The sequence below is a fragment of the Erpetoichthys calabaricus genome, chromosome 1 (assembly GCF_900747795.2).
Source record: "Erpetoichthys calabaricus chromosome 1, fErpCal1.3, whole genome shotgun sequence".
Classification (NCBI taxonomy): domain Eukaryota; kingdom Metazoa; phylum Chordata; class Cladistia; order Polypteriformes; family Polypteridae; genus Erpetoichthys; species Erpetoichthys calabaricus.
In genome coordinates this window covers 269,467,599-269,484,151 of record NC_041394.2, presented here as the reverse complement: position 1 = coordinate 269,484,151, position 16,553 = coordinate 269,467,599, and the positions used below count along the sequence as shown (strand labels likewise).

The 16,553-nt window shown below is 34.1% G+C and overlaps 1 protein-coding gene across 1 annotated transcript in view; it reads left to right on the top strand.

The window, feature by feature from the left end:
* Positions 1 to 16,553, top strand: part of sema3e (sema domain, immunoglobulin domain (Ig), short basic domain, secreted, (semaphorin) 3E) — a 161,151-nt gene that overhangs the window by 127,578 nt on the left and 17,020 nt on the right. The window contains exons 10-15 of the mRNA XM_028814961.2: positions 1,277 to 1,421; positions 3,304 to 3,526; positions 6,326 to 6,417; positions 7,718 to 7,759; positions 13,434 to 13,600; positions 14,663 to 14,730. Coding sequence (XP_028670794.1) covers positions 1,277 to 1,421; positions 3,304 to 3,526; positions 6,326 to 6,417; positions 7,718 to 7,759; positions 13,434 to 13,600; positions 14,663 to 14,730 — 737 coding nt within the window. The remainder of the gene's footprint in view (positions 1 to 1,276; positions 1,422 to 3,303; positions 3,527 to 6,325; positions 6,418 to 7,717; positions 7,760 to 13,433; positions 13,601 to 14,662; positions 14,731 to 16,553) is intronic.

Genomic DNA, 16,553 nt, shown 5'->3' with positions numbered 1-16,553 from the left:
ACAAGATTTTATTTAAAGCCTAGGCGGCTTACTGCATATTCGCTTTTTTAATGGAAAATACGGGACCATTTGAGAGCTCAGTTCAACACCTGATTGTGAGGCAATATCAATTAATAATTTATGAAAAACTAAAGGGTTTCATATTTTGTCATGTGCATCCTGAAATATAGGGTACTAAATAGCTTTGAGAATTTCATTGGGATTTAATACTAACAAAAGTTTATTTAATAGGAATGCCTTGTATTATACAAGAAAATGATCATTTCTGCAGATCACCAGACAGACAGACAGACAGACAGACAGACAGACAGACAGACAGACAGACAGACAGACAGACAGACAGATAGATAGATAGATAGATAGATAGATAGATAGATAGATAGATAGATAGATAGATAGATAGATAGATAGATAGGACTTTAATGATATCTGAAGAGAAATTCAATAGATAAGAATAATTTTTCAACACTCTTACACAAGTACCAGTGTAATCAAATTTAAAAAGCTGACTCTCATGCTTCATACAGAACTAATCCAAACGTGTGAACATACATGTAATTAGACTCTTGTATGAAGGGGCTGTCAAGGATAGAAATAACATCACTCTTGCTAGTCAGCCACCCAGCTGCCAAATGTTTTTGATTCATTTAAATATTATTAGAAGCATATTATATAACTTTTTTGTACATTGTGTTACTGTTTGTTGAAGCATTTAAATAGACATATTAAAAGTCATACATTGTATCATATGAGATACACTTTTTGCACTAACTGACAACAGAAATGTAATTATTTAATGAATCCTTGAAAGGACAAGTGTATTCAATAACCTCAAGCATATAGGTATAATCACAATGTGAGCTTAACAATTATTAAATTCACAACAAAAGTATAATGTCATAATCATAAACAAATAGTCATAATAATTTCAGAAGGGATTGACTCAATGAATATCAAGAATATTTCAGCAATTGTGCTTTTAGATCAGAAACAAAATAGGTCTGCTGTAATAAGTTTTTCTCCTGTTTATTATACTGTTTATCACACTGCCACACTGAACCTTATATCTAAAGTAAATTGGGGAAATATTGCTGATCTAAATTAATTGAACAGTTAGAACAACTTAAGATGTATAATAATATATATATATATATGTATATATATATATATATATATATATATATATATATATATATATATATATATATATATATATATATATATATATATATATATATTAAGCCTTCTTAAAAACATTTCCTGCTTTTTTTCATAGTAATGTATTTCAAGGGTATGCTGTATGTATCTATCATATGGCTGCAATTCGGGAAGCATTTAATGGTCCATATGCTCACAAGGAAGGACCAGAATATCACTGGACACCATATGAAGGAAAAGTACCATTTCCAAGACCTGGTACAGTAAGTATTTAACTTGTTTATTTCCAGTTAATTAATGCTGTGTATATTATTCAGTTCTTCTGCCAGGCATTTAAAGAATATTAGCCGAAGCAACCGGTGTTGTCCAGGTATATTTGTAGGATGGGTTAAGGAGAGAAAGCAAAGATTTATGTGTTTTTTAAATGATAACCATGTTGTTATTTCTAGCTGTCCCTTCCATCATCCACACTGTCTCTCTATCAATGTCTCTGCTTGCGCAAATCAATAATTTGTTATTTTTGGGTCCAATTGGATTCTAGAATTGTGAGAACTACTTGCTGGGTTGTAATTATAAACACAGTCATGTCTGACTCTTCCTCTTAGTTCAGGGTTTGTAGTGCATAAATTATGAAGAAAGGCAGACAAAGGAGGAGGAGTTAAACAACAACCCTTTGATTTTCCCCTGTGTTGCACTGCACTTAAACTCACAACCAAGCCTTACCCATCACCCTGCTGAAAAAGCGCACAATACCCCTTTTTATATTACAGTAGACAGAAGCAGCAGACAATGCTAATGCTAATAATTTTAACTTAGTATATTGTTGTTATTATGAAACAATAAGTGTTTTGTTTAGTTTAGTATGTTTTCCACACAACACAAGAAGGAATGTAATGGCACTTTGAAATAAACATGCTTTCCTAGCTTATTGTCAAAAGGAACCCACTTGGGATCGAGAGTGCAACCTATTATGTGTAGAGCATAGGAATTGGGTATTACGATGCCCTAGCAGAGAACATCACACTTTTAATAATGCATGTAGCACTGGGACAATATCAACAGGGGGAGGTATGCCCTATAATTATACAGGATGTCTCAAAATGAACAAGCAAAAGACAGTGAGGAGCTGAAAGCTTCAGTTCAATAGCTTGCTGCATTGAAGTAGTTTCGGTTATTCATGGCTCCCTAATCCTCATTGAAGCAGACAGATAACCTGATCTCTTGGACCAATAGGTTCAGTTTTCCGCATTTGTCTCATACAACCGACATTATAAAGTCAGGTCCTTTTATTACAATCTTAGTTCCAGAGCTACAGGGACATCTGAGGCTATTTAGGTGATATGTGATTGGGCCTAGGGGCTCCTATGCCCCATCCTAATCCAGGAGGTTGCAAAAGGTATGTTCTGTCCAGTGATTTTTTTGATATTGCCTCGATCCTCAGGGACCCCAACACGAACTGTTCACACTTCTACCCTCAGGCTGGAGGTATAGAAATATTAAATGCAGGACTTCCAGGCTAAAGAACTCTTTCTACCCAAGGCCATTAGACTCCTAAATAACTGACTGGAGTTTATAACCATGGTTCACCTCATTCTATCTATCTCACACAACTGTATTTGACTTGTCCATCACACACCTACCTGCACATTACACTTTATACTTCTATTCTGTTTTTATACTTTATGCTGCCTTTGTTACTTATTATCTATTTGCTACTTATTATTTATGTTTATCTTTATACTGTATATTGGTTTTTTAACCATTGGCATTTGGTGTGGACAGCAAAGAAAGAATGTCATTGTACAGGGAAACGTGTTTCCTTACTGTGCACAACAATAAACTTTGAACTTGAACTTTGAATTTACTGTATGAGTTGGAAGGATGGTAAAATGTCATCTGTTTGGAAGAAGAGAGATCTAAGAAAACATTTTTTTTATTATAATAACAACTTTGTCACTTTGTTATTGTGGCCTCCTTGGCCTTCTTTAGGTTGGGAATGGTTGAATAGCATTCATGTATACGATACACAATAAAGGATGTCATTGTTCAAATACTGTACATCCCAACTGTTACAATATGTACATCTTCAAATTACAAAACATTTCAGCCTGGCTTTTCACTAACTGTTTTAATTTGCTTTTTTAGTGTGCTAGCAAAATGAATGGAGGTCAGTACTCAAGTTCCAAAGATTATCCAGATGACGTTGTTCGCTTTGTGCGTTCTCACCCATTAATGTACCAGTCCATCTTTCCAACACACAAAAGACCTGTTCTTCTGAAGACAGATGGAAAATACAACCTCAAGCAGATAGTAGCTGACAGAGTGGAAGCTGAAGATGGACAGTATAACGTGCTATTTTTGGGAACAGGTAATATACATTTTAGTTAATGCTATAAACATTTGTTTTGCACTGTTTTAGAGAAATAGTGACCTGTAATTATTGATTTACAGCAGTGCTTCTAACGTTTAGTCCTTGTTTAGTCCAATCTCATACCAGTTTCTCAGATGCATCGAATTTTGTTGCAGCAGCACAGTTACCAATTTCTTTTGCTACTTCAACGACGTTTAGTTTAAAACCAGCTTCACATTTTCTTCTCATTGAACGCTCCATCATAGATAAGGGAAGCTCTTATGATAAAGTTGTATGAGGGTGTGACATACAAAAAACACAAAACAGTGCAAACGTTGCTTCAGAATAATTTGGGTATTACTGTGTGGTCATGTAGGCACAATACATAGAAAAAAAGGCAGTGTGCTCCGTGGTTACTCTCTCAGGTGGGTGTTAGCATATCATAATCTCTTGGACCAATAGCTTCGGTTTTACGCATTTGACTTATACGACCAATGTTATAAAATACCAGAAATTATACGATAAAATCAAGTCCCGACTTATCCACGGGAGAACTTATCCACGAGTATATGCGGTAATTTGATATAATCTTCTGTAACAGAGAAAGCTATCAGTAGGGTTTGAGTAGTAGTTGCACAAAAATAGACGAGTGACTGCTGTTTAAATATGTAATGTTTCAGTTGCTACATGATGTACTACCTTTGAAAAGCCTTCATGTTCATTGCTGACATACAGGTAAGTTGAACTGCTTACACAGGTGTTTATCCAGCAGGGGGCGTATGCACCCTGGGAGGAGGTTTGTTACAGATTGCTTGTCCAACTTTGTGTGGGATGTTGTATCCTAGGCATAGGCAAGGAGTGATGTCCTCCATCCATACGTGAGCTCTGTTCTGGGCAATGTCTAAACATCGATATATTTCCTACAGTTCAAGAGTCTGAAACATGATCATGCAAGCTCCAAACAATGGCACATTCTGGTTTGCTGGTTCATCATTCACAGAAATTAGAACAGCCACTTTAAACCAGAAACTGAACTTTTGGGTCACTGCACACTCCAACCTGCCATGGCAACGAACTTCTTGTCATATTGCCAACTTAGCAAATCCGCACCCTCACTCAGTCAGCTTGCCTTGTGTTATGTGAGAGACACTTGTCTTTTTCTGTCAGCTGTCTTACCTAAATGTGTCTGATTTCTGTTCACATGAATAGAATCAGATACAATGAAAAAAGGCAGAAAGAAGTTTGAGAAATCAACCATGATTATTGAAATATTTGCATTTTTGACTTTTATTTGTGATTGTGAAAGTGTTTAGCGTAAAATTACAATCACAGTACATTTGGCCCTAATCTGGGATCCAGAGGTGGTTTGTTGTGTTGTGTATGCAGCAACACGATGTATCAGTGCATGTTCCAGTACAATCTTTCTTCCTGAACCACTTCTGAAATGGTGCAGGTCATTCCTTTAGATTAACGTGAATACGGTAGTATTGTTAACATGCCTGAATACTTTGATCAAGCTTTTCCGAGAACTGATAATAATTAAGAGAAAAAGAAAATTACGAGGAGGTGAGGATGGTTGGTTGGCATGAGACTGGGCCTGTTTTTAGGAAGGTTCAAAGTGGCAAATGGCAGGATTTGTGTTCATGTCCCATAGTTTAAGAAAAATAATTTTCTGGAGTAATTGAATTTAAAACTGAAATTGATCAGTCAGATGTGTGCATATTGAAAGCTGATGCCAGGTGTTTTAATAGATAAGGTGGTACTTAACTAAACAGCATAAACAGCATTATCAGCAGAACTTTTTGTTTTGTCTAGTGGTAATGAAGACTTAAGCTACATGAAGGCTAAAAGCTTAAAACAATTTTATTGCCATAGAATTAAGAGCAACGCTTAAACATTTTGAGCATCAAGAATTTTAATAGATTATTTAAAATACTTAAAAGACTGGCCATTGACATAGGGTGTTTCAGATATCTGTGAAATACATAATCATCAAGCACTTTTCTACGTTTTTTGAAGGCTTATGAGAAAATCAGTTAGAAGGCAGAATCTCTCACCAGTGAAAGAAAACATTTCTCAGACATATTCACTGTTTAAGGAGTCTGCATATCCTCATAATGCCAGAACAGGTATTTTGATTTGTGCTAGGTTAATTGGTAATCCTAAATTGGCCCAATGTTATTGATAGTATATGTGTGTGATTGATTGTGCCCTGTGAAACACTGGTGACCTGTCTACGATTAGTCTCTGCCCTTATGCTCTGCATCGTCAGGATAGACTCTGGCCTGTGTGACACACTGAGTTGGACAAAGCAGATAATGAACATGGGTAGATGGAGGGTATAGGTATAAAACAATACACATTAAACCATTTTGTGACATGCCTGGCAGAAAACTATCTTCACACAGTTTCTCAGTTTTAAATCCCATTTCCATTAACACAGAGAAGCAATTTAGCAGTACACAAGAGAACTAAAAAAATCACAGACGCACTGATCAGCATTTTATAACAGATGTTGAGTCTCTTGCTGCCTGTCGGTGCATTTACTTATATCTGAGCTAGGGACCATTAGATTGAATACTCATGTCTTTTACTGTATTGAGAACTTCCATCTTGTCTAAAATGTTTGTGTGATGCAGTGTAAAATGTCAGATTATCATTTCTACTTTAGCTGGCAAGACATGAAGGAAAGTACAACGATAAAGAAATGTGCTTCGCATGAAAACAATAATACCACTCACTGCAAAATAAATAAATAAATTAAAAAAAAAAAAACTAAGATACATTTAAATTAAAAAATGCTTGTTTTTTCACCAGACAATGGAATTGTATTAAAGGTTATCACGATATATAACCAGGAAAGTGAAACTATGGAAGAAGTCATTTTAGAAGAACTTCACATATTTAAGGTAAGTGCATATATTACATATTTGGTCACTTTTGTACCACTAATGCATCATCTGTTAATCCTCTGTAGAGCACACATTTAAATATTCTTAAAGTTAATCAATTTATGTAATTTTTAAACTAGAAGAGAAACTGTGGAAGAAAAGAATTTGAATACAGACATCCTCCACCGGAATGCCCCGATATGAGTAATAAAACACAGGCAGGAGAAAGTGTCAATCGTTATTCTTTATTTAAGTCTCGCAAGAGGTAACAAGTGCATTACATGTCAGCCACATGTTACGGAGAAAAAAAGTGTCCTCTGCACTATGTGTATACAATTCATTGATTAGGTCACTATTCAAAAAAGGAATTCATTACATAATTAGAAAACGTTTAACATGATTGGTTATATGTACATCTTGTTTTCCAAAAAGTAAAGAACAATGGCCTATTTTTTTTTATGATCCAGCTGGTTACAAATACAGGAAACTTAGTACTATAGAAGAATAGTTATGCTATAAATATAACATTTTCTCTTAAGGGGTTATATAAAATAACAAGAAATACATTTATCATAGTGAATAATAAAATAACAGCATCAGCTTTTAAGCATAAGTTCAGAAGGATATGAGACTCAGACACATGCTAGGTGCACATTGGACCAGGGTTCAAATTCAACTCTTACACAATATGCTTGCTGGAATCTTCAATCTAATATGATGGAGATGTCAGGCAGCAGCAGAAAAAAAACAGTATCATCGGACACCATTGTTTTTCAATGTTTATATGAAAATATCAACCACAAGTGCATTTCTAAAGAGTCTGCCTCAGATTTATTTTGATATTTAATATATACTGTAACCATATTGCCAAAAATATTGGGGCAGAGTGGTGGCTCTGAGGCTAAGAATCTGGGCTGGTATCCAAAAGGTTGCCGGTTCAAATCCCCGTCACCTAACAACGTACGCTTTCTTAGTTATACAACAGAGAACTGTTTCTGCTCAGTATGCACATATTGAGATAAATGTTCATCTTCAATTCTATATTTAAACTGAAAATAGGCTGGAAATATCATGTAATATTGCAGAACCTTAATTTTTAATGCAGTTCCAACATTGAAAAGATGGCTGATGGGTGGAATAAATTACTTTATTGTCATACCAAAGAATAGAATAATACTTGCTTATCTTTAAAAATATGTCTTATGATAAATTTATTTTCTGCATGTTATAACAGAAATGATACCAGTATAATTGGCATTGCTTTTAAATGGAAATATGCATTCATTTTTATACTAAACTGCATTTTTCTTTATGATAGGTGCCAGTGCCGATTCTGTCAATGGAAATTTCTGTCAAAAGGGTAGGAAAGTATTTTTACATTTTTCATTTGTCCTGCTATATACAGTATATCCAAAAATAACATATTCAAATTCACACTGTGCTACCAACATGGTGTCTAATTCGAAAAAACAAATGGAATGATGTGTATTTCAGAAATGCATTTAATAATCATTTGTAGAATACTGTATGTGAAAATGCTTTCTAAAAGTAAATATGCAGAGAGAGTCATTTCTAAGTATAATATAGAGAAAAGCCAAGCAGATGCCTGAAGAAGGGGCCTGAGTTGCCTCGAAAGCTTGCATATTGTAATCTTTTTAGTTAGCCAATAAAAGGTGTCATTTTGCTTAGCTTTTCTCTACATTCATAATGGCAAACATGGTACAACACCCTAGTACTAAGTATAATATGAACCTTTCACTCTTGATGGGTAAGACTGATTAATTGATCTTGGTCTAGGTATGCCAAAATATATCATTTGTACAATGTTCACAATAGACAATGAATGACATGCTACAAAGTAAGCTGCATCAAATTAGAACTTATGTCAAATATCTCACAATTGGACAGGCAAAAAATGATTTCATTATTGATACTGATGGCAGAGAAATCAACATTAATCAAATTAGCTATCTGTGCATATACTACATATAAACAAAATATTGTAATTACAATTAGTAACTTAAAATTGTTAATTTGTTATCATGATACCCAATGATAGTGATAATTAACATGCATACCTAACATACCTTCCTTGATTTATTTGTAAGGCATTGTTTTGTAAATGATACAACTACAGATGTAATTGTTTTAGACAATCATAGACCTTCAACTATGAGGCTATTGGATATACTGTAAAAAAACATGTCACTATATACGGTGGGCAAAAGTTTTTCGTATGGAAAAACACATGCAGGTTATGATTATTACAGTAGCTTTATTAACTCAATGACTTTAAGAAGAAGATGACAAATAATACAAAGAAATTATACAATAATTAATAAATAAATAATAATACAAGAATATATTATGTGTTTCGCATACTCCCAGCTGTAAACCTACTTTTGCCCATTCCTGTATAAAGATCATTAATATGTACAGAACACTGCAATACAAAAAACATTTTATTTTTTTACTTGGTAACCATAGAAACACAAAAATGAACAATGTGTGTGAGATTCAAGTGTTAACTGAAAAAATCAGTTTATATTTTACTGAAAAAAAAAACTGAAAGGACAATTCAAGGATTTTTAATTGTCATTGTGATAAGAATAATATGCTTTCAAATGTACTGAATGTTGGTTTTAAAATTGTACTCAGAAAGAGTAACGTTGCTTATGAATAAAAGGAGAGCCAATGAAAAAGACTGAACAGGCAACTTTACATTCCTTTAAATTACTTTTCTTTTTAATATATTATTACAGCTGTATGTAAACCCAGAGGCATTACAGGACTATAATTGCTGAACATTTTTATGTGCTGTACTGAAAATGATTTGAAATTAATAAAGTCCTGCAGCCAAACTTTTTTGAGGGCTCTCTGAATGCAACTGGTGTTAAACAGTATTAAGGCATACTTCTTTCTTTCTTTCTTTCTTTCTTTCTTTCTTTCTTTCTTTCTTTCTTTCTTTCTTTCTTTCTTTCTTTCTTTCTTTACTTATTATTTTGGACATCGCTGATATCCCATTTCAAAAAGCAATTTAATATACTATATATCATCTATTAATATTATTATTACTACTAGTAGTAGCAGTATTATATTTCAATACCATGATTCATATTTAAAGCTGCATTGTCTTTTAACCTTGAAGCAAAACTTTACCACACATTTATATCTCAGTATTCTGATATTAATGCTTTGCAGCACAAACATTCTTGTTACTGTATAAAATACTTTGTGGTGGCGCATGTTGCTAAGGATGGGTGTAAAATACAATCTAATGAAACTGATGGAGTTATTTTGCAGGTTATCGAGTCAGTTGAATTTTCAAAAAACACTTGATGGTTGTTTAACTTTAAACAGTTCACAAAGTTATTAGTTAAGGGGTCACCTCATGTTGCAGGACTAAACCTACGTACATACAGTATACCATGATGCTTTGCAATGTATGTTTATTAAACAATTTATCCTGTTTATTCATGCATAAATATTTGCTGTATGTATAAATCTAACATTAGTTTATGCTATATCCTAGTACCTTACTCAGGCCTCACGTTTTGGAGCATCAGTCAGCTCCTAGCTTCTGCATGATGATACTATATACTGTACCTAATAAGCAAGATGTACTGTTGAAAGATCTGTTTACTGCCACAGTCTTAATTTGTATAAAACTGAATTTTTAAACTAAACCGATTAACCATTGATCGCTGTTTACAGAGGAGGCCACACAAGGATTAATTAAAAATGCTTTACATTTGTTGGAGATGGACTTTTGGCATTCCCTGAAATAACTTGACTCTTTTAAGGCTTAATCCCAGCTGAGGTTGTCTGTGTATATTATTATACACTTGCATAATGCGGCTTTTCATCTTTTTCATGATTAGACAATATGATGAAATGCTTAAGACACTGGAGCTTAACCCATAGTATTATTGGTTCCGTTTGTTCCACTGAGTGACAATGTGACCCCAAGGAAGTCACTTAACCTTTCTGTGTTACAAATGTAAAAAATAATTTTGTGTTTAAAAATATAACCACTTAACTGAATGTATTATATAGTCATGAAGATCTGTCTAGTTGACAGAAATTTGCCAGAGCCATAATATGGAAAGTTAAGGTTGGTATAACTCACTTTTAAACATGATTTGGTTTAGGCCTGTCTTGGGTAGTATCTGCAGCTGGGAAATAGAAATATGAAGAAAAATTTATCTGCTCAAACTTATTTTTCATTTTACATGGAATTACATTGCTTGATGGGAGTACCCTAATGAATCTCCTGAAACATAATTTGTGTTTGATGTAGAAATAACAGCAGAAAATAGTTGACCAGTGAAGGCCATTGCTAAAACTGTCAATGGTGCATTTAATACCTTTTGGCCACTACAGTTGCTATTAAAATTATTGTTATGGGTGTAAACAGTAGCCATGAGTTCAAAGAAAGGTTTTACTAATAATTTTGTTGCCACTGTTTAGATGTAGTAAATAGCAAAACAAATATCTGTTTTCTCTTGATATAGCTTGTCAGAATATGCTTAGCGAACGTCTTTCAGATTGCATGTCTTACCAGGAAGTCAAAAGTAAAATGCATTTTAAAGTAGCTAAAATGGAGGTGGCATTTAATAAAACAAATAAGTATATGGCAGCAAGACACAAAAAGACACTGCATGTCTGAAATTTTTCTGCTTTAGTATTTAAAGTCCAAAGTGGATGCCACAGATTGATTTACAGTATTATATGCTGATGTCATCCCTTGAAAATTTTTCTGTATTTGAAATACAATTTAGTGACTCAATCCAGCAAAACTGAGATTTCTTGAACAAACTAACTTATTTTTTATTAGTTATTCATAGAGTTTATAAGCTTGTAGACCAGAATTAATGTAGCCTATGAAAAGCTGTACATGAATCTGTGTGTGTTCAAGATTCATGCAAGGTGTCCTTGTTCCTGTGATGAAAAACCTAAATTTGTGTATGGTCTAGAACCTATCATAATTTGCAACATCCTTTGGACTTTGTATGCACTTTTAAAATTTTTTCAATGGCAAAGCTTAGACTCATACTTTACACCCATTCAGAACCATAATTAAGTGGTGCAACAGAGCATAAGATCTAGAGCAACCTATAGGAAAGATTCAAAGCAGATTCCTCCAGTGGACCAGAGAACAGTCAATTCAGCAGGAGCCATTGGAGTCAGAACTGACACTCTGAGTCAAAGAGAGTCAATAGATAGATAGATAGATAGATAGATAGATAGATAGATAGATAGATAGATAGATAGATAGATAGATAGATAGATAGATAGATAGATAGATAGATAGATAGATAGATAGATAGATAGACATCATGGGGATGTATTACATTTAAGAGTCCAACAAAATCAAAAGATTCAAAAAGATCTCAAAAGAAACAAGTCAAGTCAAGCTGGGGAGCATGCACTGGTACAGGGTGTTGCCATACCCACCACATGATCCTGGTTGGCAACCCCCCAGGCAGACACACAGTCCAGTCCTACCCTCCGGAAATGACCCTCTATCTGCCGCAGCCAGGTGTTACGCGGATGACCCCTTGGCCTGGTCCAGCCACTCAAAAGAAACAAAATTACAAAATAAAAAACAAATTCTATAAATAAAGTAATCAAAAAATAACAAACTAAATACTGAACAAGGCAACAGACAGTTAAAAAAACCAAGACTACTCAAATAAACAACATATAAAATCTATGATGAAATCATATAAATCTATAATGAAATAATATAAAGCCTTCAAAAATCTTCCCTTGAATGTATTTATGAAATTTTACATTGCCTTTGTGGTAGAATAGATTAAATATTTTAAGGTATCCTGATTTTTCATAGGGCGGTACGGTGGCGCAGTGGGTAGCGCTGCTGCCTCGCAGTTGGGAGATCTGGGGACCCGGGTTCACTTCCCGGGTCCTCCCTGCGTGGAGTTTGCATGTTCTCCCCGTGTCTGCGTGGGTTTCCTCCGGGCGCTCCGGTTTCCTCCCACAGTCCAGAGACATGCAGGTTAGGTGGATTGGCGATTCTAAATTGGCCCTAGTGTGTGGTTGGTGTGTGGGTGTGTTTGTGTGTGTCCTGCGGTGGGTTGGCACCCTGCCCAGGATTGTTTCCTGCCTTGTGCCCTGTGTTGGCTGGGATTGGCTCCAGCAGACCCCCGTGACCCTGTGTTCGGATTCAGCGGGTTGGAAAATGGATGGATGGATGGATGATTTTTCATAATAGCAAAAGTCTAAACTAGACAAGCCAAATGACAATGCAGAAAATGAACTAATGTCTCAATAATTAATGGTTTTAAACAGGACTCCTAAAGTAAAAGGCAAACTTTTAGACAATGAGGGAGAAAGGACTGGGACAAAATTAAAAACAATACAAAAATCATACAAAAAGAACAAACGGGGGAGCAGAAAAATTTATACAATTTACAAAAAAACAAGTCACAGTTTTAAAAGATTGCATCAGGTCCTGAATTGGAATGAACTAAACTGAACAAAGTCTTTAAAATAAACTAGCTTCCTTGGGACCTGGTTCCTTCAAGGCTACACTAGACTCAGAAATGCAACAAAAATTAGGCTTCCACTGCCCACAAAAGCAGGATTGGCCAGAAAATAATCTCAGGATGGAATTCAAAATCCCCTGACATGATATCTGCACTGAGTCTCTGGTCTGTAAGTGAGATGCAGAAAAATGAACTGGCAGGAGAAAGAAGCAAAAGTTGTGGTCACTGACTCCAAGGAATTCCCAAACTAAAAGGTATAGATTGTCTTTCTCTTTCAAGCATCAGCACATGATGCTATGCTGTGATTACCCTAAAGTTATAAGGTTAACTTATTAAAAGAGGTAATTTTAACAGTATTCAATCTGCTTTTTGATTCTATAAAATAAGCATGGTGAGAAAATATATAGCCTTCTTTTCAAAACATTAAATGTGATAAATGTCTTTGAGGGCATTTAAAACTTGTTCAATTGATTTTGTTATAAAATAGATGAAATATTTAATATATTCTGTTTTTTTTCCTAACAGCAACAACTGTATATAGGATCTGAATCTGCTGTAGCTCAAGTAAAGCTCCATCAGTGTGATATGTATGGAACAGCATGCTCTGACTGCTGTCTTGCCAGGGACCCCTACTGTGCATGGGATGGGGTGTCATGCTCCAGATATTTCCCAGCCGGAACACTCACTAAAAGGTACCCTGCTGTTCAATTGCTTTCACAGGTTCAATAAAGTTTCACCCTGTTGCGTATAGAAAACAGGAATACATGCATTAAGTTGGCTGTTCATTAAAAATATTTAGCACCTTTAAATTTTCATTGTTCAGCACGATGCTGTTTCCTTATAATGTGGAATTGCTCAACATGTGAAATATTAAACACAGTCGAATCAGTCAATTAATTTAAAAAATGTAATGCATATTGCATATAAAATAGAAAGAACTTATCTCAATGTGTCAGATAAATATGATTCACAGAATTGGTGTCTGTCTCACAGCTGATTCTACCAGGTTTGGAAATGAATGAATTGATAGGAATTTGCAAGCTAATGCCTTTATACATCTGTCTCGCATTTTTTCTGCTTTTGTCTAACATCTCACCCTTAAGTAGCAAATGTTCATCTATGCAGGCTACTATTGTTGTGTAACAGCAATGTACAATAAAGTGTAATTAAGAAAATTATTAATGTTCATAAATTAAACAAGAGAAATATCTGGGAAAAGGTTTTTATTTTAATAATTTGTATGGAAAACAATGGCTTTTAAACCTTCCTGTGGCGATGAAATACAGCATTTTCTTAATGGAAAAAAAAAACAGTCACTATAACGAACAAATTGTGCATAATTCAAAAAAATAGTTAAATGACACCCACCACAACAAATGGACTAATGAAGTCTATGAGGTATTTGTTGCAAGCTTTTTGTTGTAAACAGTAGTTGATACATAATGTACAATTTAGAATTTGAAAGCAAATACCTTTCAACTTCTGTGGGCAAATGGCGCAGACTACAAAAAATGCTTTTTAGCAAGGCACAATCTACAATGTAGGCACCCTTTTTTTCAAATCACTTTTTCTATTATAGCATCATGGGGAGCCACAGTGTTTTGAAAGAAAAACTCTTTGACTTATCTAAATGAGGAGTTTGATTCAGTTTTTTTTTCCGCTGCTATTATTTTGAGAGATTACATGATGACATTTACTGTAACTGCCTATCAATAATTGTCATGAAGTGAAATAAGAATACATTTTTCTTTCAGACGATTCCGTAGGCAAGATATTCGACATGGCAATGCGGTTCAACAATGTCATGGCCAACAAGTGAATGGTATGTATTTTAAAAAAACAATTCAACTTACAGATAACATTCACATTGAATATACAGATTATATGATACAGTAAATATATATATATATATATTCAATTATCCTTTTTTATTTATTTTTAGTTATATTCAATTGTTAAGTAGCAACAATAGTAAATATGGCTTATTGACTAAGAACGTGAAATTGAAGTGTGGAAGATAAAATCTTATGTTGATTCTTACTACATTGCATTCAGTTCCTGCTAATCTAAAAGTATTGTTTTCAAGAAATTATAATGATTAAAAAAGGCTTTAAAGTAAAGATTGATTAATTATCAGGTTAACATTTACATGCTGTACATTGTAAAAGTTTTGTGTGGTGTCCTACTGTAAATTAAAAAAGACATTTAAATTAATCCTCTAATCTGATCCCTGATTTCTTCTTACAAAATGTTTTGCCCCATGTTATGGATGAATAGACTAATATATGTCAAGACCCTTGAATAATTAACTGAAATATTCCTGGTTTATATTTCTATATTGGCTTTATATTAATATTCTCTAAATCATTTACACTTTTCTTACATACAGTATCTTATACAGCAGCCATCACTTAGGATTCCACCCATTGTTTGCTAGAAGGAAGACAATGAATTCTGTATAATTTACTGTATTACTTACAGACAAAGCCATACACATATCACAAACACTTTGTGACATTTTTTCTTGATGAAACATTGCACTTCTTCCCTTATTATTCAAATTTTTTCCTTATTTACTAAGCAGTTTCCTTCAGTAAAGTTTGACTTGATCCGATTCAATAAAAAGGAAAACATCTGCACATTTACATCAAACACTGCGGCTATAATCTCAGCCATCCAGTAGATGGAGCACAACTTACAGTAAACCTAAAGCTACTTGGCTAAAATGAGAAAAAAGGCAGTTGTACAAATTAAATATCTTCTGAAAAAAAATAATAAACAGCGTGGTAAGATTGTAAAGGGTGCAGTAAAGCGGCAGGGTTTGGGTTAGTGAAACTACTCTAACTATAAATCATTGCAGTTAACCAGTTCCTTATTAACTTTCTCCAGACCTATTGTATGCGGTAAAGTTAACTAAAATAATACTCAATCTCAGCTGACATTTTAGAGAGTATCCATATGAAGATGACTAAAACCATTAGAGATTTTGAGTAAAGAGTTGGACAGGAAAGCTTATTTCATGGAGCACTGTGAATGACAAGCAGTTAATTATACTATTTAATATTACCAGTCCACATGAATTACACAGTAACCTCCATCCATCCATCCATCCGTTTTCCAACCCGCTGAATCCGAACACAGGGTCGCAGGGGTCTGCACACAGTAACCTACTTATTTGAAATAACTAATATTTTATCAAAAAACCTTTGAATTATACCAATTAATTATAAAAACAGTTTCCAGAATAGTAAACCTGCTTTCTAATGTTTCTGAAAATATAGGGTTATATTTACACATTATATTTACTGGTTACATATTTTAGTTACAAAATGCAGATTATGTTAAGTGAATGGACAGTGAAGTAAATGACACACTTTGAGAGGACCTTTCAGAAACAAATAAAAAAGATTAGAGGCCAGAACTGCAAGATAAAATGTTTGACTATTTATTAGAAGAGTAAAACAAAAATCACTTTTAAGGAAGGCTACATCATCAAAATTAAAGGTTAAAGCTTACTCCATGCTAAAAAAAAGAGAAAGACAAAATGAAGTTGAAATGTATGGCTATTGAGCCATCTTTAGAGGTACAGTATGTTAAGTATGGAATAAGTAGTGAGACATAAAAATAAGACAGGGTTAGAAATAA